The sequence below is a fragment of the Plecotus auritus genome (assembly GCF_963455305.1).
Source record: "Plecotus auritus genome assembly, chromosome: X".
Taxonomy (NCBI): domain Eukaryota; kingdom Metazoa; phylum Chordata; class Mammalia; order Chiroptera; family Vespertilionidae; genus Plecotus; species Plecotus auritus.
In genome coordinates, this window is record NC_137784.1 from 54977176 (window position 1) to 55003528 (window position 26353).

Consider the following 26353-nt stretch of genomic DNA (forward strand, 5'->3'; position numbering starts at 1 on the left):
GATGATTTCGATATGAAAGACAAAGAACGTCCAGGTCAACAAAAAAGTTTGAAGACCAACAATTACAAGCATTATTGGATGAAGATGCGTGTCAAACTCAAAAACAACTTGCAGAAAGATTAAACGTTGCTCAGCAAACAATTTCCAATCATTTACAAGCAATGGGAAAGATTTTAAAGGAAGGAAAATGGGTGCCACATCAACTGAACGAAAGACAAATGGAAAACCGAAAAGTCATCAATAAAATGTTGCTTCAACAGCACGAAAGAAAGTCTTTTTTGCATCAAATTGTGACTGGCAATGAAAAGTGGATTTATTTTAAGAATCCCAAATGCACAAAATCATGGGTTGATCCAGGTCAACTATCAACATCGACTGCAAGGCCAGATCACTCCGGAAAGTAGACAATGCTCTGCGTTTGGTGGCATCAGGAAGGTGTGGTATATTATGAGCTTCTAAAACCAGGTGAAACCGTTAATACTGATTACTACCAACAACAAATAATCAATTTGAACCACGTTTGATCATGAAACGACCAGAATGGGCTAGAATACACGACAAAGTAATTTTGCTTTCTGATAACGTACCATCACACACTTCAAAACCAGTTAAAGACACATTAAAAGATCTTGCCTGGGAAGTATTAACCCACCCACCGTATTCACCAGACCTTGCTCCTTCAGATTACCACTTGTTGTGATCGATGGCACAAGCACTTTCTGAGAAGCACTTCAAAACGTACGAAGAAGTGGAAAATTGGGTCTCTGAATTGTTTGCCTCAAAACAAGAGAAGTTCTATTGGGAAGGTATCCACAAATTACCTGAAAGATGGGGGAAATGTGTAGCTAGCAATGGCCATTTCTTTGAATAAAGCACTTTTGATGTTTCTCTTGAAGTTATTGTGTTTTCTTTGATTACAAAATCCGTATTATTAACTGGTACACCTGGTATTTCACTTAGCATGATACTCTCCAGGTTCCTCCATGCTGCCTCAAAGGATAAGATATTCTTTTTTACTGCTGCATAGTATTCCATGATATAAATGTACCACAGAATTCCTATTCACTCATCTACTGATGGGCACTTGGGTTGTTTCCAGATCTTAGCTATTGTAAATTGTGCTGCTAGGAATATAGGGGTGCATACATTCTTTCTGATTGGTGTTTCGGGTTTCTTAGGATATATTCCTAGAAGTGGGATCACTGGATCAAATGGCAGTTCCATATTTAATTTTTTGAGGAAACTCCATACTGTTTTCCATAATGGTTGCACCAGTCTGCATTCCCACCAGCGGTGTGCTAGGGTTCCCTTTTCTCCACATCATCACCAACACTTGTCATTTATTGATTTGTTGATGGTAGGCATTCTGATAGGTGTGAGATGGTACCTCATTGTCATTTTCTTTGCATCTCTTGGATGATTAGTGACTTTGAGCATTTTTTTCATATGTCTCTTGGCCATCTGTATGTGCTTTCTGGAGAAGTGCCTAAGTCCTTTGCCCATTTTTTTTAATTGACTTGTTTGTCTTCCTTTTGTTAAGTTTTATGAGTTCCTTATATATTTTGGATATTAACTCTTTATCAGATATATCCTTGCCAAATATGTTCTCCCATACAATGGGCTCTCTACTCATTTTGTTGATGGTTACTTTTGCTGTGCAGAAGCTTTTTATTTTGATGTAGTCCCATTTGTTTATTTTCTCCTTAGTTTCCTTTGCTTAGGAAATATATCTGTAAACATATTGATACAAGAGATGTCTGAGATTTTGCTGCCTATGGTTTCTTCTAGGATTTTTATGGTTTCACAGCTTACATTTAAGTCTTTTATTCATTTTGAGTGTATTCTTGTGTATGATGTAAGTTGGTGTTCTAGTTTCTTTTTTTTTTACGTATCTGTCCAATTTTCCCAACACCATTTATTGAAGAAACTGTCTTGACTCCATTGTATGTTCTTGCCTCCTTTGTCAAATATTAATTGAGCATAATGCCTTGGGTCAATTTCTGGGTTCATTTTTTCTTTTCCATTGGTCTATGTGCCTGTTCTTGTGCCAGTACCAGGCTTTTTTTATTACAGTGTCTTTGTAGTATAACTTGATATCTGGTATTTTGATTCCCCCAACTTTGTTTTTCTTTCTCAAACTTGCTTCAGCTATTTGGGGTCTTTTTTTATTCCATATAAATTTTTGGAGTATTTGTTCTAGCTCTGTGAAATATGCCATTGGTATTTTAATCGGGATTGCATTGAATCTGTAGATTACCTTGGGTAATATGGGCATTTTAATGATGTTGATTCTACCAACCCATGAACACAGTATATTCTTCCACTTGTTTATATCTTCTCTTTTTTTTTCAATGTCCTGTAATTTTCCTAGTACAGATCTTTTGCCTCCTTGGTTAAGTTCATTCCTAAGTATCTTAATGTTTTTGTTACAGTGGTAAATGGGGTTGTTTGTTTAGATTTAATTCACTTATTAAATCTAGTAGTTTTTTGATGGAATCTTTGGGGTTTTCTATGTACAATATCATGTCTTCTGTGAATAATGAGAGTTTTACTTCCTCCTTTCCAGTTTGGATGTCTTTTATTTCTTCTTCTTGTCTGATCGCTGTGGCTATGACTTCCAGTACTATGTTGAATAAGAGTGGTGAAAGTGGACATACCTGTCTTGTTCCTGTTCTTAGGGGAAATGGTTTTAGTTTTTGCCCATTGAGTATGATATTGGCTGTAGGTTTGTCATATATGGTTTATCATGTTGAGATATGCTCCCTCTGTTCCCACTTTGCTGAGAGTTTTTTTTTTTTTTTATCAAAAAGGGTATTGGATGTTGTAGAATGCTTTTTCTGTGTCTATTGATGTGATCATGTGATTTTTGACTTTCAATTTGTTTATATGTTATATCACGTTTATTAGTTTGAAAATATTGTACCAGCCTTGCATCCCTGGAATAAATCCCACTTGATCATGGTGTATGATCTTTTTAATATATGTTTTGATTATTATAAATCAAATTTGTACTTTAGTTTGAGATCATGATACCTCCAACTTTGTTCTTCTTAAGATTTCTGTGGCTAGTCAGGATCTTTTGTGGTTCTATATCAATTTCAGAATTATTTGTTCTAGTTCTGAGAAGAATGCCATTGGTATTTTGATTGCAATTGCGTTGAATCTGTAGCTTGCTTTGGATAGTATGGTCATTTAAACCATATTAATTGTTCCAATTCATGAGCACAGTATATACTTTCATTTACTTGTGTCCTCTTCAGTTTCTTTCTTCAATCCTGTCTAATAAAGAGGGAATATGCTAATTGACCCTCATGCCGTCGCAAAGATGGAGGCGCCCACAGCCAATAAGGAGGGAATATGCTTATTGACTGCTCCGCCCTCAAAGATGGCAGCGCCCATAGCCACAAGATGGCAGCGCCCAGTCCCCCTCAGCCCTGCCGGGGCGGCAGGCGTACGGCAAGTCCGGGTCCGCCTGCCTCCGGAGTCCCCCAGTCCCCTCAACGCACCCCCCGCCAGCCACCCAGGGCCGGCCTGAGGCACAGGCAAGCTTCGGATGGCGGCTGCCCAGCCACTCAGGGCCGCCCGAGGCTCAGGTAACCAGGGCTGGCCAAGGCTTGTGCTGCCGGTAGTGGCAGCAGCAGAGGTGTGATGGGGGCGTCACCTTCCCCTAATCACTGGGTCGCCTCCCACCCCTGAGGTATCCCGGACTGTGAGAGGGGGCAGGCCAGGCTGAGAGAGCCCCCCTCCAGTGCATGAATTTTCATGCACCGGGCCTCTAGTCTCTTATAGTTTTCAGAGTACAGGTATTTCACTTCCTTGGTTAAGTTTATTCCTGGGTATTTTATTCTTTTTGATGCAATTGTAACTGGGAGTTTTTCTTCATTTCTCCTGATTGCTTATTAGTAGTATATAAGAATGTGACAGATTCCCATATATTAATTTTGCATTCTGCTACTTTACTGAATTCTTTCATTAATTCTATTAATTTTTAGTAGATGCTTTAGGGTTTTCTATATACAGTATTATGTCATCTGCAAGTAGTGACAATTTTGTTTCTTCTTTCTGATTTGGATGCCTTTTATTTCTTTTTCTTGTCTGATTCCTCTGTATAGAACTATCTCTATATATAAAAGGCTAAGCAACCGTCTACCATCTGGTAGGTATGATGTGCACTGACCAGCAGGGAGCAGACACTCAATGCAGAAGCTGCTGAGCTGCAGTGACTTGGCAGCGGCAGTTCTCGGGTGACACACCCCAGAACCAGAGAGGAGGGAGCCCAATTCCAGGGTGCATTACCTGAGAACCGCCCTCTCGCAATCCAGGACCCCTCAGGTGATGTCAGAGAGCCAGTTTCAGCCCGATCCCCGCAGGCCAGGCCAAGGGATCTCACCTGCCAGAGGAACCCCGCTCACTCCGCAGACACCCTTCCAGCCATAGTGCCGCCCCAGGTGCGGCCAGCCAGGGAGGGACTGTGGAAGGTTGGCTCCAGGGCGTGTCCAGCCCATCTCACCCAGTCCCGCCCAGCCAGCCACCTTCTACTTAATTTCTTTTCAGTGTGCACGAATCCATGCACCAGGGCACTAGTGATGAATAATAGTTATTTACTTTGACATCTTTGTCTTGTTCCTGATTTAGAGAAAAGGCTTTCCTCTTTTCACCATTAACTATGATGTTAGATGTGGGCTTGTCATATATACAACCTTTACATTTAAATTAATCATTGATAAGTATGTGCTTATTGCCATTTTGTCAATTGTTTTTTATTGTTTTTGTTGTTCTACTCTTTTTCTTCTTTCGATCTCTTTCTGATTTGTTGGTATTCTTTAGTGTTTCAATTGGATTCCTTTCTCTTCATTTTTTTGTATATTTTTGGCATGGTTTTGGTTTATGGTTACTTTAAGATTCATATATATCAATCTATATCTATAACAGTCTATATTAAGCTGATAAGCATTTAAGTTCAATTGCATTCTAAAAGCAGTACATATGTACTCCTCCCTCCCCTCTTTGTTTTTGACGTCATGTTTTATATATTTTCGTTTTGTGTATATCTTGATTATTTATTGTAGTTATAGTTAATTTTGCTAATGTTGTCCTTTAACCTTCCTATTAATTTTTTAAGTGGTTGATTATTGTATATTTGCCTTTACCAGTGAGATTTTTTCTTCTTTCTTGTCATTTCTTATTTCTTGGTATGTTCTTTTCTGCAAGGCTGATTTAGTGTGGCGAACTCCTTTAGTTTTTGCATGTCTGGGAAATCCTTTATCTCTCCTTCAGTTCTAAATACAATGAACCTTGGTTCTAGAACTTAATTCATTTTGGAGGGCTGTTCAAAAATGGAATCATTATTCCCATTAGAAATAGTGTAAATTGAATTAATCCATTTCAGACCCCCCCAAAATGATTCCATGTTTTAACCTTATGTACAACTAGAGGCCCGGTGCACGAAATTCATGCACAGGGGGAGCGGGGGCCCTCAGCCCAGCCTGCACCCTCTCGAATCTGGGACCCCTCGAGGGATGTCCGACTGCCCATTTAAGCCCGATCCCGGTGGGATTGGGCCTAAACAGGCAATCGGACATCCCTCTCACAATCCAGGACTACTGGCTCCCAACTGCTCGCCTGCCTGCCTTCCTGATTGCCACTAGCCACTTTTGCCTGCCAGCCTGATCACGCCCTAACCACTCACCTGCCAGCCTGATTGATGCCTAACTGCTCCCCTGCCAGCCTGTTTTCCCGTAACTGCCCTCCCCTGCAGGCCTGGTCCCCCCCAACTGCTCTCCCCTGCAGGCCTGGGTCCCCCCCAAATGCCCTCCCCTGCAGGCCTGGTCACCCCTAACTTCCCTTCCCTGCAGGCCTGATCCCCCCAAACTGCCCTCCCCTGCAGGCCTGGGTCCCTCCCAACTGCCTTTCCCTGCAGGCCTGTTCGCCCCCAACTTCCCTCCTCTGCCGGCCTGGTCACCCCTAACTGCCCTCTCCTGCAGGCCTGGTCACCCCTAACTGCCCTCCCCTGCAGGCCTGGTCACCCCTAACTGCCCTCCCCTGCAGGCCTGGTCCCCCCCAACTGCTCTCCCCTGCAGGCCTGGGTCCCCCCCAAATGCCCTCCCCTGCAGGCCTGGTCACCCCTAACTTCCCTTCCCTGCAGGCCTGATCCCCCCAAACTGCCCTCCCCTGCAGGCCTGAGTCCCTCCCAACTGCCTTTCCCTGCAGGCCTGTTCGCCCCCAACTTCCCTCCTCTGCCGGCCTGGTCACCCCTAACTGCCCTCTCCTGCAGGCCTGGTCCCTCCCAACTGACCTCCCCTGCTGGCCATCTTGTGGTGGCCATCTTGTGTCCACATGGGGGCAGGATATCTGACCACATGGGGGCAGCCATCTTGTGTGTTGGAGTGATGGTCAATCTGCATATTACTCTTTTATTAGATAGGATAGAGGCCTGGTGCACGGGTGGGGGCCAGCTGGTTTGCCTTGAAGGGTGTCCTGGATCAGGGTGGGGGTTCCCTTGGGGTGTGGGGTGGCCTGGGCAAGGGGCCTGTGGTGGTTTGCAGGCCAGCCACGCCCCCTGGTGACCCAAGCAGAGGCCCTGGGATCTGGGGTTTATTTATCTTCTACAATTGAAACTTTGTAGCCTGGAGTGGAGCCAAGCCTTCTGCTTGCTCCGTGGCGGCAGCCATTTCTTGGGGGGATTTATGTATCTTCTATAATTGAAACTTTGTAGCCTTAAGTGAGGCCTGGGCCGGCCAGGGTGTGTGGAAAGCTTGGCTTCCTCCATCACCGGGGGCAACCCTAGCCTCCTGCTCTTTCCAGCTCTGTGGCTGCTGCCATTTCTGTTTGGTTTTATGTATCTTCTATCATTGAAACTTTGTAGCCTTGAGTGGAGGCCTGGGCCGGCAAGGGCAGGTGAAAAGCTTGGCTTCCTCCATTTCCGGGAAACCCAAGCTTCCCTCCTGCTCTCTGTGGCCGTAGCCATCTTGGTTGTGTTTATTTGCATATTTGCTCCTGATTGGCTGGTGGGCATGGCTTGTGGGTGTAGCGGAGTGATGGTTAATTTTCATATTACTCTTTTATTATATAGGATACCTGTCTAATGTAATGTTTAATTTACAAATAAACGCTTTAGATGCAAAAGGGACATGAAATGTAAAATGAAAATTTAACAAAAAGGTTATGAAATGTACAGTAAAAATGAAAATAATAATAAGCAGCAACAAAAGCAAAATAACACAAAAATATTCATAGCACAATTTCCTGAGATGTTAACAATATGAGCTTTAGTGGTAAGCTGACTCATACTCTCTCGCAGTCTCTCCTTTGTTTGTCACCTGAGAGACATGAAAGTGTTGTCAGGTTGAGAAGCGAATTGTTGGAGATGGGAGACATTCGAGAACTGAGGTTTGAATGTAATAAACTCGCTGGATAAAGTATTTTAGGATATAGATTCCTATCTTGGAGCACTTTATTTTTTTTAAATTTCTTTATTGATTAAGGTATTACATATGTGTCCTTATTCCCCCATTACCCCCTACCTCCCATTCATGCCCCCACCCCCCTGTTGTCTGTGTCCATTGATTAGGCTTACATGCATGCATATAAGTTCTTTGGTTGATCTCTCCCCCTTACCCCCACCCTCCCCTACCTTCCCTGAGGTTTGACGTTCTGATTGATGTTTCTCGGTCTCTGGATCTATTTTTATTCATCAGTTTATGTTGTTCATTATATTCCACAAATGAGTGAGATCATGTGATATTTATCTTTCTTTGCCTGGCTTATTTCACTTAGCATAATCCTCTCCATCTCCATCCATGTTGTTGCAAATGGTAAGAACTCCTTTTTTTACCGCAGCGTAGTATTCCATTGTGTAGATGTACCACAGTTTTTTAATCCACTCATCTGCTGATGGGCACTTAGGCTGTTTCCAAATCTTAGCTATGGTGAATTGTGCTGCTGTGAACTCTTGGAGCACTTTAAATATATCTTGCCATTCCCTTCTGGCCAATAAAGTTGCTTCTGAGAAATCAGATGATAGTCTTGTGGAGTTTCCCTTGTCTGTGACTTGTTTGATTTGTTGCTTTTGTTTGTTTGTTTGTTTTCTGCCTTTATGATTGACTCTTTATCTTTAATTATTGCCATTTTCATTAGAGTATGTCTTGGCATGAGGCTCTTTGGGTTCATCTTACTTGGGACTCTCTGTATTTCCTGAACTTGAATATCTGTTTCCTTACCTAGATTAGGAAAGTTTTCAGATATTATTTATTCAAATAAATTCTTGCTGCCCCTTTCTCTCTTCTCTTCTCCTCTGGAATCCCTATAATGCAAATGTTAGTGTGCTGGTGTTATTCCAGAGATCTCATACTATCCTCATTTTTTAAATTCTTTTTTCATTTTGCTGTTTTTATTGGGTGATTTCCACTAATTTGTCATCCAGGTCACTAATCCATCCTTCTGTTTTAACTAATCTGCTGTTTATTCCTTCTAATGTATTTTTTATTTCACCTATTATATTCATCTCTGATTTGTTCTTTACATTTTCTATCTCTTTGTTGAAGTGTTCTATGAAGTTTTTCTTGTAGTCACAAGTTTGTTGAGCATCCTTATGGCCATTTCTTTGAATTCTTTATCAAGCAAATTATTTATCTCCATTTCATTAGGGTTTTTCCTTGTTCCTTTATTTGAGGCATATCCTTCTGTCTCCCCATTTTGTTTGACTCTATGTGTTTATTACTGTGAGTTGGAGAGAATAAGTATCTTTCTCAGTCTGAAAGAGTAGTTTCTGAGTAGATTGTGTATTGAATAGTTTTGGCAGGCAGGTGCTGGTTGGGCCAGGTATGTGTGGTACCTCATGCGTCACCTGGGCTGAAGGGGTGTGTTCTGGGTGGAGTAGCCTGATGTGTGCTTGCTTCCTTGTCCTTATTATCTGGGTGGGGTTGCCTGATGTACATGGGGCTTCTCCCTGGGCTCTTGGAGTGCCCTGTTGCTTTAATTGGCTGTGATCAGGGTCTGTGCAGGGTTGCTTTGTGAGCTTGCCTCTTTAGACCCCGCCTAATCCACTCCCTCTCCCATTGGGGCAGGCTTGTGTGTACACACCTCAGCACTTTGCTAGTTCTGCTCCCTTTCTGAGCAGTACAGCTCCTTGCAAGCTCAACCACACCCCTCTCACTCCATAGACAGCCCTGTGTGCATGCCCTGTTGCTTAAATTATCCTAAGTCAGAGCAGGGTCTGGGTGGGGCCACTCTGCCTTCCTGCAGCTCAATGTCCTGCTAGCTAGGCCCTTTCTCCTGTTGAGGCAGCCATGCATGGGTGCACATAGCAACACTTTGGTATTTCTGAAATCTCTCCTGGACAGTGGCAGGAGCTCCTGCCATGGGTGGGTGCACAGCAGCATCCCACTCACTCCACATGGGGCAGTCTGGTATGTGGGTACCACACAGTTTTTCTGACTCCACACTTTCTTCTGGTTGGGCAGCCCCACTTATGCATGCAGTGGTGCCCCACTGTCTCCGCAATTTCTCTGGAATGGGCAGTCCTGTGTGTGGGCACCATAGTGTTTTGTTAGCTCCCCATTCTTTCTAGGAGTGAGAACCCCACATGAGCACACAGTAGCACCCCACTATCTCCACACTGTCTTTGGACAGGTCAACCTGTAAGTGAGCACTGCAGTATTTTGTTGTCTCCATACTTTCTCCAGGTAGGAGAACCCCTTGTGTGTGCAGCCAAGTGGGAGCACAAAGCAGCTGCACCTGCTGGATTAGATGGTCCCCTTGTGTGCACACTTTGGTACTCTCCTGTTTCTCCTGGGTCTAGCTCAAGTAGGGGTGGCTGGGGACATGCTACAGCACCCTGCAGGTCTTCCAGAGAACCTGGATGGAGCTCCCACCTGCTATCCAGGTTCAGGGGAAATGTTAACAATGGGGCCCACCCATTGCTCCAGTGCTGGGTTGTTTTCTCTGCTCCAAGAGAGCCCTCGTGGTTCCCCAATGTTCTCTAGGTAGTCACTCTCTCTTGTTTATTGTGCAGAGGCTTTTCAGTTGGCTCACAGTTTTTTCTTAGGAAGATTTGATCTAAATACAGGTATACATTTGATATATTCTTGCAAGAATGTGAGCTCAGCATCTACCCATAGGTACCATCTTTGATCGACTATAATAATCTCATTTTTTTCATTTACTTAGTCTTCTATGTACCTGTTAATAATTTATCTCCAAACTTAACAGAATGATGAAACTCCTCTCAGTGTGGTCAACTACACCAGATAATTTATCAATCCCTTTATTTTTTGAAGACAACCCTCCTGAAATCTTCTGTCCTGGTTTGCTTTCTCTAGGCCAGTGGTCAGCAAACTGCGGCTCGCAAGCCACATGTGGCTTGCGAGCTGCGGTTTGCCACTCTGTTGACTAATGAGTTTGCCGACCACTGCTCTAGGCCTACTGCACAGCCATCAATCTGTGACCATCATCCTAAGAATATGTTTCATGTCTCATGTCTTCCTCCTTCTTGTGATACACCTTTTTGTAGAATACAAACCATAATAACTTTCTAAGAAAGTGTACATGAAAGGAAAATGTTTTAAGCAGTTGCATGCCTGCAAATACTTTTTGTCGTTCTTCTTCTTACACTTGTTAATTTGGCTAGATTTAGAATTCTACAATGGAAATTTTTTTTTCAGAATTTTGAAGGCTTTGCTCTATTGTCTTCTTTTTCCATTGTTGCTGTTAAGAAGTCCATTATAATTTGTGATGGTTTTTTATTTTACCTATATTTTTCCCTCTGGAAACTTTTAGAATCTTTTCATTGTCCCAAAGTGTTATTTAATTTCATAGCGATGCACCTTGGTATGGGTCTTTTCTCATTTATTGTGCTTGGTGCTTGGTGTGTCCTTTCAATCTAGAAATTTGAATTCTCCTTTAATGGGAGGTCTTCTTGTATTATTTCTTTACTAGGCTATGTATTTTTAATTGATTTTTTTTATTGACTAAGGTATTACATATGTGTCCATATCCCCCCATTGTCCCCCCACTCCACTCCCATACATGCCCTCGCCCCCCTGCTGTCTCTGTCCATTGGTTATGCTTATATGCATGCATACAAGTCTTTTAGTTGATCTCTCCCCCTTACCCCCACCCTCCCCTACCTTCCCTTTGAGGTTTGACGGTCTGATCGATGCTTCTGTCTCTGGATCTGTTTTTGTTCATCTGTTTATGTTGTTCATTATAATCCGCAAATGAGTGAGATCATGTGATATTTATCTTTCTCTGACTGGCTTATTTCACTTAGCATAATGCTCTCCAGATCCATCCATGCTATTGCAAATGGTAGGAGTTCCTTCTTTTTTACAGCAGCATAGTATTCCATTGTGTAGATGTACCACAGTTTTCTAATCCACTCATCTGCTGGTGGGCACTTAGGCTGTTTCCAAATCTTAGCTATGGTAAATTGTGCTGCTATGTATTTTTTTTTTACGGATATAGTGTTTAGCTATAAGAATAGAAATTAAATTTTGTTGAGGTTCTCTTCTTCCTTCCTTACCTCTGTTTCTTCCAAATTTCTTACTTTAGTGTTTTTGTTTTGATCTTTTTTTCAGGTAAGAAACATGCCCCAAATGTCCAATGATTTTCAGCTGTCCATTTATATTTAACAGGGAGGCACTAAAAACAATAGGAAGTTGTGTATACATGGGTTTCTCTTGGGCTGATCAGTTTCTAATAAAAAAAATCATTCATTCTCCTGCCTGGAGTTATGTGGGCAGAGTGGTGATATGCCCTACTTCTGGTAACCCAGAGAAAAATAAGGGAGTTGGAGTCTTTCCAGTCATTTACAGACATTTATTTAATCCTCCATCAGCAGTATGATACTTTATTCCTGCCTTCCACTATGTTTGCTGTCTGTGAGTTCATCCCATCGGGTTTGGTCTGTCCAGAGAGGAAATCTCTGCTCTTCTCTGTGGTTCTATAGTATAAATTGGCTTATTGCTTCTTGTCATTTGTCCTATAGGTGTATTTTAGCTTTTCATTTCTGCTAAGTCAATTATCACTTGTTTTCCTTTTACAAAATTGTGTTTATATCTTTTGACTGCTCTCTTCATCTTTGTCGATTTATACCCATCTTTTAGTTCACTTTAATGGGATTAGGAGGGAGTAAGTTAAATATGTAGCTCAGTCTCCATGTTAACAGGATTTAAAATTAAGCTTTTTTTTTTTAGGTTGAATGTATTTTGGGCTTTGCAGGGTAAACAAAGGATTAATGGTTAGGCTGAAAAATTATTCCTCTTGTACTCTTTTTTATTTTATTTTAATATTTTTATTTTCTAATTAGAGTTGGGGTACAGTATAGTTTCAGATACACAACCCAGTGAGTGGACATTTATATAATTTACAAAGTGATCATCCTGATAAATCTAGCACCATCTAGCACCATGCATAGTTATTATAATACTAGTGGCCCAGTGCACAAATTCATGCACATTGAAAGGAAATTAATTAGAAGAAATATTTTAATATCACTATTCACCCTTTCTCTATAATAGAAGTGTCAACCAAATTCATGATCAACAATGACAGATTGAAACACACGTGTGCAATTGGCGCCAGCAAGAGCTTTATATATATATACACTGAGTGGCCAGATTATTATGATCTCTGAATGCATAATAATCTGGCCACTCAGTGTATATCCTATATAATAAAAGGCTAATATGCAAATTGTCCCCTCAACCAGGAGTTTGACCAGCAGGCAGGCCAACCAACCACCCATATCCCATCCCCTTGGCCAGGCTGGCCGGATCCCACCTATGCACAAATTCATGCACCAGGCCTCTAATATATATATATATATATATATATATATATATATATATATATATATATACACACACACACACACACACACACACACACACACACACACATACACACACACTGATTATTATGCGTTCAGAGATCATAATAATCTGGCCACTCAGTGTATATAAACTTGCTTAATTAGACCTGCTTTCTGATGTACCTAAACTTTTTCCAGCCCAGTGAAGCACCCCAACTTCTCTTTCAGGTAATTGTCAGCAACACAGCAGTAAATATCAACACTAAGTAGATTATTATTGTAGATCATGCAGGGAGAACAAAGGGTAAAATATTTAACTGCAGCAGTGTTTGAGTACATTCTGCACAGTGGGAAAACCTGAAGTCATTTTCAAGGTCCACCATTTCTTCTTTTCAGTTGGGGTCAAGTTTCTAAGCTTTCTAAATCTCCGGTTTCTGGCTAATTAAAAGGAAATAGGATTCCACCGAGTCTCCTATCTACCTACTCCAGGACTTCTGTGAGGATCAAATGAGATGAGGCATGGGAAAACCCTTCACAGACATTTGGTTAAAGCAGGGGTGGGCAAACTTTTTGACTCGAGGGCCACAATGGGTTCTTAAACTGGACCGGAGGGCCAGAACAAAAGCATGGATGGAGTGTTTGTGTGAACTAATATAAATTCAAAGTAAAGGAGTGGAGGGGAGAGCAAGAGAACCGGATAGAACAGCCGGATCCGGCCCGCAGGCCATAGTTTGCCCACGGCTGGGTTAAAGTGTAAAAATGTTTCTACCTGACTATAAAGCAAGTTGTGTTCCTGGGATGAAGAAACTCCAAGGAGGCTAGTTGCTAGGGAGAGGAAGCTGGGCATTGCCATGTGACGTCATTACCCAGCACCCACAGCCACTGTTTCTAGGCTGGGCTGGCCTGTGGACCGCATTTTGCGCCATGGGGTCTCAGCAGCTTCAGCTGGATTTGGTGGGCTGTCACTCCAGCGTGGTGGCAGGGCCGGTGTCCCACTGTGGGGAAGCTGAGTGTTGCTTTGTGGGTGCCAGGTCCATGGTGCCATTTCTCTGTAAATGGCCAGTGCATGTCACGGCAGCTCCTATGTTGAATGCCTGCCCCCTGGTGGTCAGTGCGCATCATAGCAACTGGTCAGACAGTTGGACACTTAGCATATTAGCCTTTTATATACTAATATATAGACTAGAGGCCCAGTGCACAAATTCATGCATGGGTAGTGTCTGGCTGGCCCAGCCTGGGTGGGGGGGAGACACAGGAGGTTGGCCTGCCCCACGCCCAGTAGAGGTGAGGGGCCAATAGGGGATGAGTCAGTGAAGGGGAGGGGCCATGGGTGCTTGGCTGGCTGGCCCCACCCCCTATTGGGGTGGGGGGTTATTGAGGGTGGGGCCAGCCAGGGGGAGGGACTATGGGCAGTTGGCCAGCCGGCCCCATCCCCAATCAGGGTGGGGGGGCCATCAGGGGCCAGGCTGGTCGGGAGGAGGGGCTGCAGAAGTTTGGGGAGGGGCCAATAGGGGTCCCGATCAGGCCAGTTGGCTGCTGCAGTGAGTGTCATAGCAACTGGTCGTTCCATCATTCTGGTCACTGGGCTTTTATATATATAGATTATTGACTATATTTTCTATGCTGTACTTTACAGCCCCATGACTATTGTATACCTGCTAATTTGTACTTCTTTTTTTTAATTCTTATTGTTAAAAAGTATTACATATCTCCACTTTATCCCCCATTGTCCTCTGCCAGCCCACCTCCATTCTCCAGCCCAGGCCTTCACCACTCCCTATTGTCTGTGTCCATTGGTTATGGTTACGTGCATACAAGTTCTTTGGTTGATCTCTTACCCACCCCTCCCACCCTCCGCCCATCAACTGTCTCTCTTTTTCTAAAAAATAAGGTAGTTTTTTTGTTCTAAACCAGCAGTCGCCAACCGGTGGTCCGCGGACCACTGGTGGTCTGTGAGGTCTGACAGGTTGGCAACTGCTGATTTAAGGAAACCTTTGGAGCAGCGTTCGCCAACCGGTGGTCCGCGGGGTCCAAAAGGCTGGCGACCACTGTTCTAAACTATTTTTCTGTCACTGTGAAGCATTGCCATAGAAAAATTTGAGAAGGAATAGCTTCTAATGAAGATTACCATGAGTTATAGTAGCCTAGGACTCATATATTTGAATAATTCCTTTTGTGAAGTTGGTGAGGCAATTATTGACTGAATATGGGATATATAATGAAGACATACTATTTTTTACCCATCTGATTGCTACAAATTTGGAAGTGTAGTAATATCAAATGTTGACAAGTGTGCAGGAAAACAATTACTTGTATACATAGCTGGCAAGAGTGTAAATTGGAACAGCCACTTTGGAAGACAATTTGGCGGTATCTGTTGAAATTGAAAATGTGTACCCGCCATGATCCTATAATTCCACTTGTCTCTACCCTAGAAAAACCTTGCACATGTGCATAAGAATAAGAATATTTAATTATGGAAAAAAACAGAATGAGATAGAGCTATATATGCACTGATATAAATAAATCTCCAAGACCAGGTTTTAAAAAAGGCAAGTTACAGAATAATATATACATAAGTGTAATTCTATTTATCTTTAATACATTGTAATAGGTACACACAGATATATATATGCACATTTGTGTGTATATACTTTATTTACTATCTATTGACATATAGTATACTAGAAATTTTCTACAGTATATTTATTAATTACATATATAGTCTATGCCAGTGGTCAGCAAGCTGCGGCTCACGAGCCGTGGTTTGCCGCTCTGTTGACTAATGAGTTTGCCGACCACTGGTCTATGCACTTACATATATGTGTAAATAATTAGACTATGTAAACATCTAGAAAAATATCTGGAAGGTCTGGATTAAGCCGATAACAGTGGTTACTTCTGGAGAGGGGACTGGAATTTTGGCAGGGGTGGGGCAGTCATGGGGACTTGCCCTTTATATGTTTTATCTGGACTTTTTTTTTACAAGAATGTTTTCATGTGTTAGTTCTATAAATATACACAGACATATACACATACTTTATTGCTAGTTTAAATATGCAGGGTAACTATAAAACAATGAGATGGATTTTTGTTGGTTATACAGAAGTGGCTCAGTATATTTTGTGGAAAACAGCTCTTGCCAATTTAGAAAGCTTGTTTGATAAAGCCCCACCTAACCTGCCTCTGCTTCTTTGTGTGATTTCACTACTGGTCTAAGGCCTGCTTATAATCTTCTTGGCTGTCAACTACTCAGTCACCTATTTTCCTTTCATCTTTTTTAGTTATGGTAACAGGAAAGAATCTGTTCATTGGGTTTTCCCAATCTTGAAAATTACCAAACTTAACTTTCTAGAATTGGTTTTCTAAATGCATGCAGAACTACAGTTGCTACTGAATAGTAGTACATATGTTTGAAAGTTCTGAATATAAGGATGTTTGTGCAGCCCTTTACAGTTTACAAAATGTCTACTTTTTTGTCTTATTTATCTTCCCAACAACCCTGTGAGGTAAATGGTGTTGTTACCTGTTTATATAGATAGGGAAATGCTTGGTGGTCCCCACAACCACCCCCAGGTTCGACAATTCTCCAAGGAGGACTCACAGGACACAGCATATAGTCATACTCAAAGCTAAGATTTATTACAGTGAAAGGACACAAAGCAAAATCAGCAAAGGGAAAAGGCACATGGGGCAAAATCTCAAGGAAACCAGGTACAAGCTTCCAAGAATCTTCTCCCAGTGGAATCACCCAGTATGTGCCTACTTTTTCCAGCAATGGGTTGTGACAACACGTGTGAAATGTCTATCAGGGAGGTTCCCCTGAGCCTAGGAATCCAGGGATTTTACCAGGGGTCATTTATGTAGGTATTCTCTGCCTAGCACATATCAAAATTCTAAACTCCCAGAAGGAAAGCATGTGTTTAGGATAAATTATATTTTTTAAACAGTTTAGGCATAGTGAGCCACTCATTCGTTAGAGAATGGTGGAAACTCTACCCAAATTCAAGTTTCCAGACATGAGCCATGGGCTAGTCTTACAAGCAGGCCTTTTTAAAGATAGTAGTCTGCCTGCGTGGCTCAGTGGTTGAGCATCAACCTATGAACCAGGAGGTCATAGTTCCATTCCTGGTCAGGGCACATGCCCAGGTTGCGGGTTCAATCCCCAGTGTGGGGTGCAGGAGGCAGCAGCTTAGGTGGGGTTTTATCAAACATCTCATCACTGATGTTTCTATCTCTTTCTCCCTCTCCTTTCCTCTCTGATGTCAATGAAAATATATTTAAAAAATAAAGATAGTAGCTTCATGCCTGCTATATTAATTCTATTCTGCACAAAAACTAAGGCAAAAAGAAATGAAGTTACTTTCCTTATGATATTTAGATAGTAAGTGCTGGAATCAAGTCTCAAGCTCAGCCTTTTGGTCCAAGTCCATACTTTTCCCACTACATGACATTAATCTCCATCAAATCAAGTACAAATGTTTTTAGTATGCAATTGAAGTGGTGAAATTGAGTGCATAGTTTCTTAAACGTGGAATGTTCAAGTGATTTTCTTCCTTTGCCTTTAATCTCTTCTTTCTCTCTGACCTATAACATTTGTAGGATAACATAAAAAATCTAGAATTGGAAGTCATCAATCTGCAAAAGGAAAAGGAAGAATTGGTTCTTGAACTTCAGACAACAAAAAAGGATATCAACCAAGCCAAGTAAGAATAAAGTCAATAAATATCATATCAAAGTTCCTACTATGTATGAGGAGCTGTGGAGGAAGTAGAGAAGTAAAAGAGCCATATCCTGCACCCACAAATTTTAAACTTAGTTGTGGAGGAGAGACCTAAGCAGAAGAAAAGTTATTTAATTGAGATTTTTAATAACATCTCATGATGACAATAAAAGAATGCTGTAACACAGCACATGATTAGTAGCCACATAAATTTCTTAGGCAATAATTGCTTTAAGAGTTCAGAGGCAGGAGATATCAGTTTAGGCTGGTATGATCAAGGAAGGCTTTACAAGAAGTTAGCATTTGAGCTGGATTTTGAAAAATTATCAGACCTACCAGATGGCAACAATTTATCCCTGCGCTGATGGTAAATTAGTTTGTGAATAGAATTAATGTCCAGGCTAGTAAATGAAAAATAAATCTAGCCATTTCTTAGTTAAGAATAAAACCAAGATAGATAACCAGAATACCCTACTCTCCCTCAAACTTCTGCCTTATTGGCTATTCTATCTTCTTTTTACTCAGTGACTGTTATATCTTTCTATTGAGTCTAAAGGTAATGTTTTTAAAAGTTATGCTGAATGTTTACTTTCTATCTCATACTTATGTAATAACCATCAGAATTATTTCTTAGAGCTAAAGTGAAGTGAAATGGCTTCAAAGAACCATCCTTTTAACACATAGTGGTACGGAGGTTGGCGTGTATTGAGGCAATTGCATTGTTATATACTCAAAAAAAATTGTTCTTTGACTCTGTATTAGGCCCCATTATTGAGGCAGTTTTGATTGTTTGGGTGGTATTCATATTTAAAGATGGCTATGTGACGGCCACCTATTTTATATGTATTAGGGTTGTGAGCCTGGGAGTCTAACATTATGTCTTTTGAAGTCAGGCTTTGCTGTTTCTAGTCTTCATTTCTACAACATCTGTGTTTAGGTTGAGTGAGCGCCGCCGCAAACGTCTCCAGGAGCTAGAGGGTCAAATAGCTGATCTAAAGAAGAAACTGAATGAACAGTCCAAACTTCTGAAGCTGAAAGAATCCACAGAGCGTACCATCTCCAAACTGAACCAGGAGATACGGGTATTAAACTCCATCCATGCATTTTATCCTACTGAAACTTATAAGCATAAGTGTTCTATATGGAATTATACTATAGAGGTGTTTTCATGTGAGAGAGTACCAGGCAGGGTCATCACTTCAAGTGTGAGAATCTCCACCAAAGTTCCTTTTGCAGAACATTGTTCTAGTGGACATCTCGAATCTGAATAACAAAACCCTTCTTTGACATTCAGAGTTTAATGTTAGATTCTCTGAAACCAAAGGGCAAAAAATACCTTAATATTTAGTGGTAATATCCTGACCACCTTCCATGATTATGTGGAATAATTTTGTAAAGTAGTTGCAAAATGACAGACACCTAGAGAAAATTTTCAGCTATTGAATGTTCAACTTATCTGCAAAGTAGCTGCTTCAGGCTACTTGTACTAAAACCTTTAGATATAATGGTTGCTAAGTGGATTTGTTCTTGAGGATTAGTAGATATTTCCTTGAAACTTCATTTATATAGCATGAATTTAGGACTGGATTTAGCTTATAGGTACATTTTTGCTTTTATTACTTCAGAGTGTTTATTTGTGTAGTCTATACTCAGAGAACCTGTGCAAGCACAGCAAGGGGTATGATAAGCTTAATCATAAAATCTATTGGTGGCTTTCTCAGCTTAGTTTTCCCTCTTAATGGTTAGTCTGTCCATATGCACATCAACCTAGAGGAAATGCAGATGACTAATACTTGTACTGGTTTTTGTTTTTACAGGTGATGAAAAACCAACGGGTACAGTTAATGCGTCAGATGAAAGAGGATGCTGAGAAGTTTAGACAATGGAAGCAACAAAAAGACAAAGAAGTAATCCAATTAAAAGAACGGGTAAATGCCAGAGGGAAGGGGTACAGAAGCTGGGTGGATGTGGGCAAAGGGGTGGGGGAATGGGGACATCTGTAATAATGTTAACAATATATATAAAGTAAAAAAAAAAGAATAGGTAAGTATACTCCTCAAAGGTAATAGACCCTTCTCTAGGCTGACTGATATGAAATCTTTTTTTTATTTTAAATAATTGGTGTCTCCAAAAATGTGACACATTCATGAATTTAACAGCTATTTATTAAATGTCTACTGGGTGCAAGGTATTATCCACTATATACCTTGGAAAACATAAAGATGAGTGGTATATCAGCTCTGCCCTTGAAGAATGCCTGGTATAAGGGGAATGTGAGACATAAACATGGTTTTCACCAATATAAAGAATAAAGAGATCTGTGCTTTACAAATGGTCTAAAACAGCGGTCACCAACTTTTTGGACCTCACGGACCACCAGTGGTCCGTGGACCACTGGTTGGCAACCGCTGGTCTAAAACACGAAAGTAATTAAGAAAGGGAAGCTCACTTCTAGTTGGAGTGAAAAGACAATAGGTGAACAAGCCTTGAATAATAGGGAGGATTTTGTTAGAGATAAATGCAGGCATCCCAGATAGATAGGACAGCAGGAAATGACAACTTTTAGGCATATTCAAGGCATGACTAATGGTCCAGGTGGAATAGTAGTAGAAAATTCTATTGGAAAGACAAGTTGAAGCTGAATTGTTAAAGATCCAAGAAGTTTGAACTTTATTTTGTTAGCAGAGTAAAGATTTTTAAGCTTTTTGAGAAACAACGTGATATAAGCAAAATACTGCTTTAGAAAGATACGTCTGGGAGTAATGTGTAGAACAAACTGAAGTATTGAGAAATCGGAAGCCAGAACACAAGTTAAGACATTATATCATCCCGAAAGATAGTAAGGGCCCAAATTAGAGTAGTAGCAGCATTCTTGGAAAGCACACTGGAAAAGACATTGATTTGGAGAAATTTTTAGAATTGGCCAGACTGTGATATGTTGGGTCAAGAAATAAGATTAGAAATACTTTCAGAATGGTAGATAGCATGAGGAGTTTTGTGGACTCAGTAAAAGAAGCACAGCTGATAAAGTTTATAAAAACAACTATTTATAAGGTCTGGAAATTGTCCTAAGGGTATATACCAAATAAACAATTATTCAAGGAACTCTACTAAATCTCAGTAAGAACAGCAAGAGTCTGTGGCATTTGAGCCATGACCAACTCCCTCCCCTGACCCTCCAGTTTCCATTCTATGGCTATTGTTTCTTCTGTTTCATCCCCTTCAGCTCCATGTTACTACACCTCTGTTCAGGCAAGAGCAGCTAAGAGGTCTGTGTATCCCTTTTTCCACCTAGTCCCCATGTATAGGGTGGAAACTCTGCCCCTGATGCAGAAAGCCAGTAATACTGGGGCCTGATTGTCCCAACCCATCTAACCATAAGTTCCATGTCAGGAGAGGCAAGCCAAGAAAAATAGAGTCTATTGCCCCAGCCCAGCATCCAACTCAAAACAGAAATGTTGCTCTAAGAAGTAGGATGCTGTGCCTGCCTCCAGATCCTGAGCTATGGTACCGAGGTTCTGCCCAGGGAGAGGGGCTGGCCATAGGAACAGCCATAGGAATGCTGCCTTCCATAGGGTACTGACTTTATTTAGGGAAGTTAAAATCTAAAGGTGCTATCAACCAAGGATCTTATAGACAGCAAAGTTTTCTTTCAAAAATGAAGGCAAAATAATGGCATTCCCAGATAAACAGAAGCCAGATACATTTGTTTTTAGAAGATCTACATTACAAGAAATACTTAAAAGAACTTCAGACCGAAGCAAGTGATACTAACAGTAATTTGAACCTGTACACGCACACAAAAACAAAGAGTGCCAATATAGGCATTACATAGGTAATTCTAAAAGTATAATTATATATTACTTTTCTTTTCTTAACTGATTTGAAAAGCAGTTGTATAAAATAATTTGTATGTAATTGTATCGATGGGCCTATAATATATAGAGATGTAATATATTTTACAATAACAACATAAAGGAGCAAAGTTTTATTTGAGTTAGGAAATGACATCAGATAGTAACATTAATCTACAGGAAGAAATGAGGAGAAACAAATGGTAAATAACAAATTCTATAAACATGTATTTGCTTTCCTTTTAGCTCAGCTTGTTTAAAGAACATAAATTATATAAAGTAACTAGAGGCCCGGTGCATGAAATTCATGCACAGGGCGGTGTCTCTCAGCCCAGCCTGCACCCTCTCCAATCTGGGACCCCTCGAGGGATGTCCGACTGCCCATTTAGGCCCGATCCCACCTGTCAGACATCCCTTTCACAATCCAGGACTGCTGGCTCCCAACTGCTTGGCTGCCTGCCTGCCTGCCTGATTGCCCCTAACTGCTTCTGCCTGCCAGCCTGATCACCCCCTTACCACTCCCCTGCCAGCCTGATCAACGCCGAACTGCTCCCCTGCTGGCCCAATTGCCCCTAACTGCTCTCCCCTGCCGGCCTCGTCGCCCCTAACTGTCCTCCCCTGTAGGCTGGTTGCCCCCAACTGCCCTCCCCTGCCGGCCATCTTGTGGCAGCCATCTTGTGTCCACATGGGGGCGGCCATCTTGTGTGTTGGAGTGATGGTCAATTTGCATATTACCTCTTTATTATATAGGATAATTATAATGTATTTTGGGTTATATATTGACTAAAAATGCATAACAATATAACACAAAAAAGGAAGAGAGAACAGAGCAATAAAGGAATAACATTTCTATACCTCACTGGAATTAAGTTAGTAGAAATCTGAAGTAGATTCTGATAAGATATTTATTATAAGCACTAGAGCAATCATTAAGAATGTAACTCAAGCCCTAGCTGGTTTGGCTCAATGGGTAGAGCGTCAGTCTGCCGAATGAAGAGTCCCGGGTTCGATTCCAGTCAAGGGCACATGCCCGGGTTGCAGGCTTGATCCCAAGTAGGGGGCATGCAAGAGGCAGCCGATCAATGATTCTCTCTCATCATTGATGTTTCTATCTCTCCTTCTCCCTTCCTCTCTGAAATTAAAAAAAAAAGAATGTAACTCAAAAATATAGTGAAATAATCAATAAACTAATTACTCTGCTATACTACAAATTATTTATACTAGTATTCCCTTCATGTAAAAGAAAGCAGTAAAAGCAGAATAAAGGAACAAAAAGATAAAGGAAGGAGGGTCAAGATGGCAGTGTAGGTAAATGTGGTACTCACCTCCTCCCACAATTACAGCTAAAATAAAGTACACCCATCATTCATAACTGCCTGAAATTTGGCTGAATGGAAGCCCTACAACTAGAGAATTAAAGAAGCCACAGTGAGACTCGTAGGAGGGGTGGAGGCACAGAACAGGCTGGTCCTGGCACCCATGTGTAGCGTGTTTTTAATCAGGAGGGATATCTTGGTGACAGAGGTCCCCCATGAGGAGCAAGAAGTTCCAGCCCAACACCAGACCCCTCAGCCTAGGGATCCAGTGCAGGAAAGAGAAGTCCCAGTAACTTCGGGCTGTAAAAACCAGTGGGGATTGAGGCTGAGGGAGACGGAGGGCTGCTAAGATTCCCAGGCAGGTCCTCTTAAAGGGTCCATGCACAGACATACTAGGACTCACTATCTCTGAGCTCCAGTGCTGGGACATTAGCTTGAAAGGATGAGGAACATACAAGAAAGAACTAAATTGTCTGGCATCTGGGCAGGAACTGGTGGGCAACTTTCTCCCAGAAGAAATGCTGGCAGAGGTCATTGTTCCGTTACAGAGACCTCCCCACCACAGAGCTGACTGGCAGGTGCCAGATCTGAGTCTCCATTAACCTGGCCCACACAGTTTGCCCAACCCTGGTGATTCCCTGAGACCCCACCCCACCCATTTTGCATCCACACCCAAACTGTTTTCTGTGGCTTTTCCATGTGAATGGCTTATCCTGGCTCAGGCTTCAGACTTTTCTAAAATCTCTCAAACAAGCAGCAGCTGACTTCAGTGTCCCCCATACCTCTCGATAAGTGGCCACAGGCCTGACTAGCAGCAGCCTGCCAAGATTCACAGCTTGGCTTCTCCTGGGCACCTCCAAGCCTAACACAAGTAGCAGCCATCTGTAGATTGCTCTGTAGCTCGTGCCAGGTGGCCCAAGGCAGAACACAGAGAGTAGCTGACTTTGCACCTCCCAGGAGGCCCCAGAGCCAGTGCACCAAGTGATCAGCTTCAGATCACACACCCTTCAGATTACAACCCTACCACATCTGCAAACAACACACTAAAGGGGCAGACTCAATGAGCACCAAAGCCTCACTGAAGCAAGTCCTGCTCCATAGGGGCTCTTCAACTATAGTCACAACTGGTAATAACAGCCAATTGGCATGAGATGAGGGGTTCAATCCCTCCCAGTGATACCAACAGCAATCAAGGCTCAACTACAACAGGACAGTCCACACAGGGGTGTACCCAGAGCCCAGCTTAGGGGGTTGGGGAAGCTGAGCCACTGGGTCTTATAGTACACCTACTACACAAGGCCACTCTACCAATTCCAGAAGACATAGCAGCTCTACCTAATACATAGAAACAAATACAGGGAAGCAGCCAAAATGTGGAGACAAAGAAATATGTTACAGATGAAAGAACAGACGAAATCTCTAGAAAAAAAAAATAAGTGAAACAGAAACAAGCAAACTAGATACAGAGTTCAAAACAATGGTTATAAGGTGCTTAAGGAACTTAATGAAAGCTTCAAGGGACTTAGTGAGAATTTACAGGGAATCTACAGTAGAATAGAGGATGCTGAGAATCAAATCAGTGGTTTAGAATATGAGGAAGCAAAAAACACCCAAGCAGAAGAGCAAAAAGAAAAAAGAACCCAAAAATATGAAGATAGTGTTAGGAACCTCTGGGACAACTTCAAGTGTGCCAGCATTCTCATCATGGGCAGGGAGGGGGGAGGGGCTGAAAGAGAAGAGAGGTAGCAAGAAATTCAAAACCTATTTGAAAAAATGAGAGAAAACTTAACCTACCGGGTGAAAGAAATAGACTTACAAGTCCAGGAAGCACAGAGAGTCCCAAACATGATGAACCCAAAGAGGCCTACACCAGGACATATAATTAAAATGCCAAAGGTTAAAGACAAAGAGAGAATCTTAAAAGCAGCAGGAGAAAAGAAGTTAGTTACCTACAAGGGAGCACCCATATGACTGTCAGCTGATTTCTCAACCTAAACTTTACAGGTCAGAAGGTAGTGGCAAAAAAATATTCAAAGTGATGAAAAGCAAGTATCTACAACCAAGATTACCCTGACCAGCAAAGCTATCATTTAGAATTAAAGGTCAGATAAAGAGCTTCACAGTCAAGAAAAAGCTAAAGGAGTTCATGACCACCCAATCAGTATTACATGAAATACTAAAGGGTCTTTTTGAAGAAGAAGGAGGGAGAGGGGGAAAAGGAAGAAGAGAGAAGAACAAAAATATGAACAATAAAATATCAGTAAATACATATCTATGAATAATTCAATCTAAAAATCAAAATAAATGAACAAAGAATCTAATGAACAAAATAAACTAATGAGTGAAAAAGAACAAACTAATGAATCTCAGAGGGATGAGGGGGTGCAAGCGGGAGGATATTAACCAAAGAAATATATGCATTTATATATTATCCATGGACACAGACAATAGGATAGTGAACTGCTGGGGTGAGGTGGGATCCAGGTGGATGGGGCAGTGGGGGGGAAGGGGAAATCTATAATATTTTCAACAATAAAGATTTTTAAAAATAAAATTAAAAGAGGAAATTACAAACAGATAAAAGAAAACAAAATGTAAACTCAAAAACATAAATCTAGTCATATCAATAATAGCATAATTTGAATAGATTAAACAATCTCTTCAAAAGGCAGAGATTGTTAGACTGCATTAAAAAATCAAGATCTACTAATATATGCTATATACAGAAGACACATAATGAATAATGAATTCAAAAATATTCATTATGTGAGGCCAGTATTTTCTCTGATACCAAAACCATACAAAGACATTCTAAGAAAAGAAAACCACAGACCAACATCTCATGAATATAGATAAATCCAGCAACATATAAAAAGAATGATCCACCATGACCAAGTAAGGTCCAAAAAAAAAAAAATGCAAGGCTTCTTTAACATCTGAAAATCAATTAATGTAATACACCTTATTATTAGAATTAAGGATCATGTTAATAGACACAAAAGAAACATTTGATAAAATCCTTTCATAATTAACACACTCAAAAAACAAGTAGAAAGGAACTTCCTCAACCTAATAAAAAGGCATTTATGAAAACCCTGCAACTAGCATCATACTGAATGGTAAAAGACAGAATACTTTTCACCCTAAGATCAGGGACAAGGCAATGATATCTGCTCTTGCCATTTTTATTTAACATTGTCTGGGAGGTTCTAGCCAGGGCACTTAGGCAAGAAAAATATATAAAAAGCATCCAGGTTGGAAAGGAAGAAGCAAAACTACCTCTGTTAAGAGATGACAAAAAATCCTAGAAAAATCTAAAAAACTATTAGAACTAATGCACGAGTTTAGCAAAGTTGCAGTGTGTAAGTTCAATGGGTGAAAATCAGATGTTTTTTATACACTAGCAACTAACAATTTTAAAAATGAAATTAAGAAAACAATTCCATTTATAAAAGCATCAATAAGAATAAAATACATGGGAATAAACTTAACAAAACAGTTGTAAGACCTAGACATTAACAACTACAACACATCATTGAATTAATTAAAGATCTAAATGGAAAGATAACCCATGTTCATGGATGGGAAAACTTCATATTCTTGAGATGGAATACTCCCCAGATTGATGTACAACTTCACAATCCCAATC

General features: G+C 41.1%; 1 protein-coding gene across 1 annotated transcript in view; it reads left to right on the forward strand.

Moving 5' to 3' along the window:
• KIF4A (kinesin family member 4A) overlaps positions 1-26353 on the forward strand; it is a 228958-nt gene that overhangs the window by 160783 nt on the left and 41822 nt on the right. Inside the window, exons 16-18 of the mRNA XM_080652803.1 lie at positions 17414-17517; positions 18472-18616; positions 19352-19462. Of these exons, the coding sequence (XP_080508929.1) occupies positions 17414-17517; positions 18472-18616; positions 19352-19462 (360 nt within the window). The remainder of the gene's footprint in view (positions 1-17413; positions 17518-18471; positions 18617-19351; positions 19463-26353) is intronic.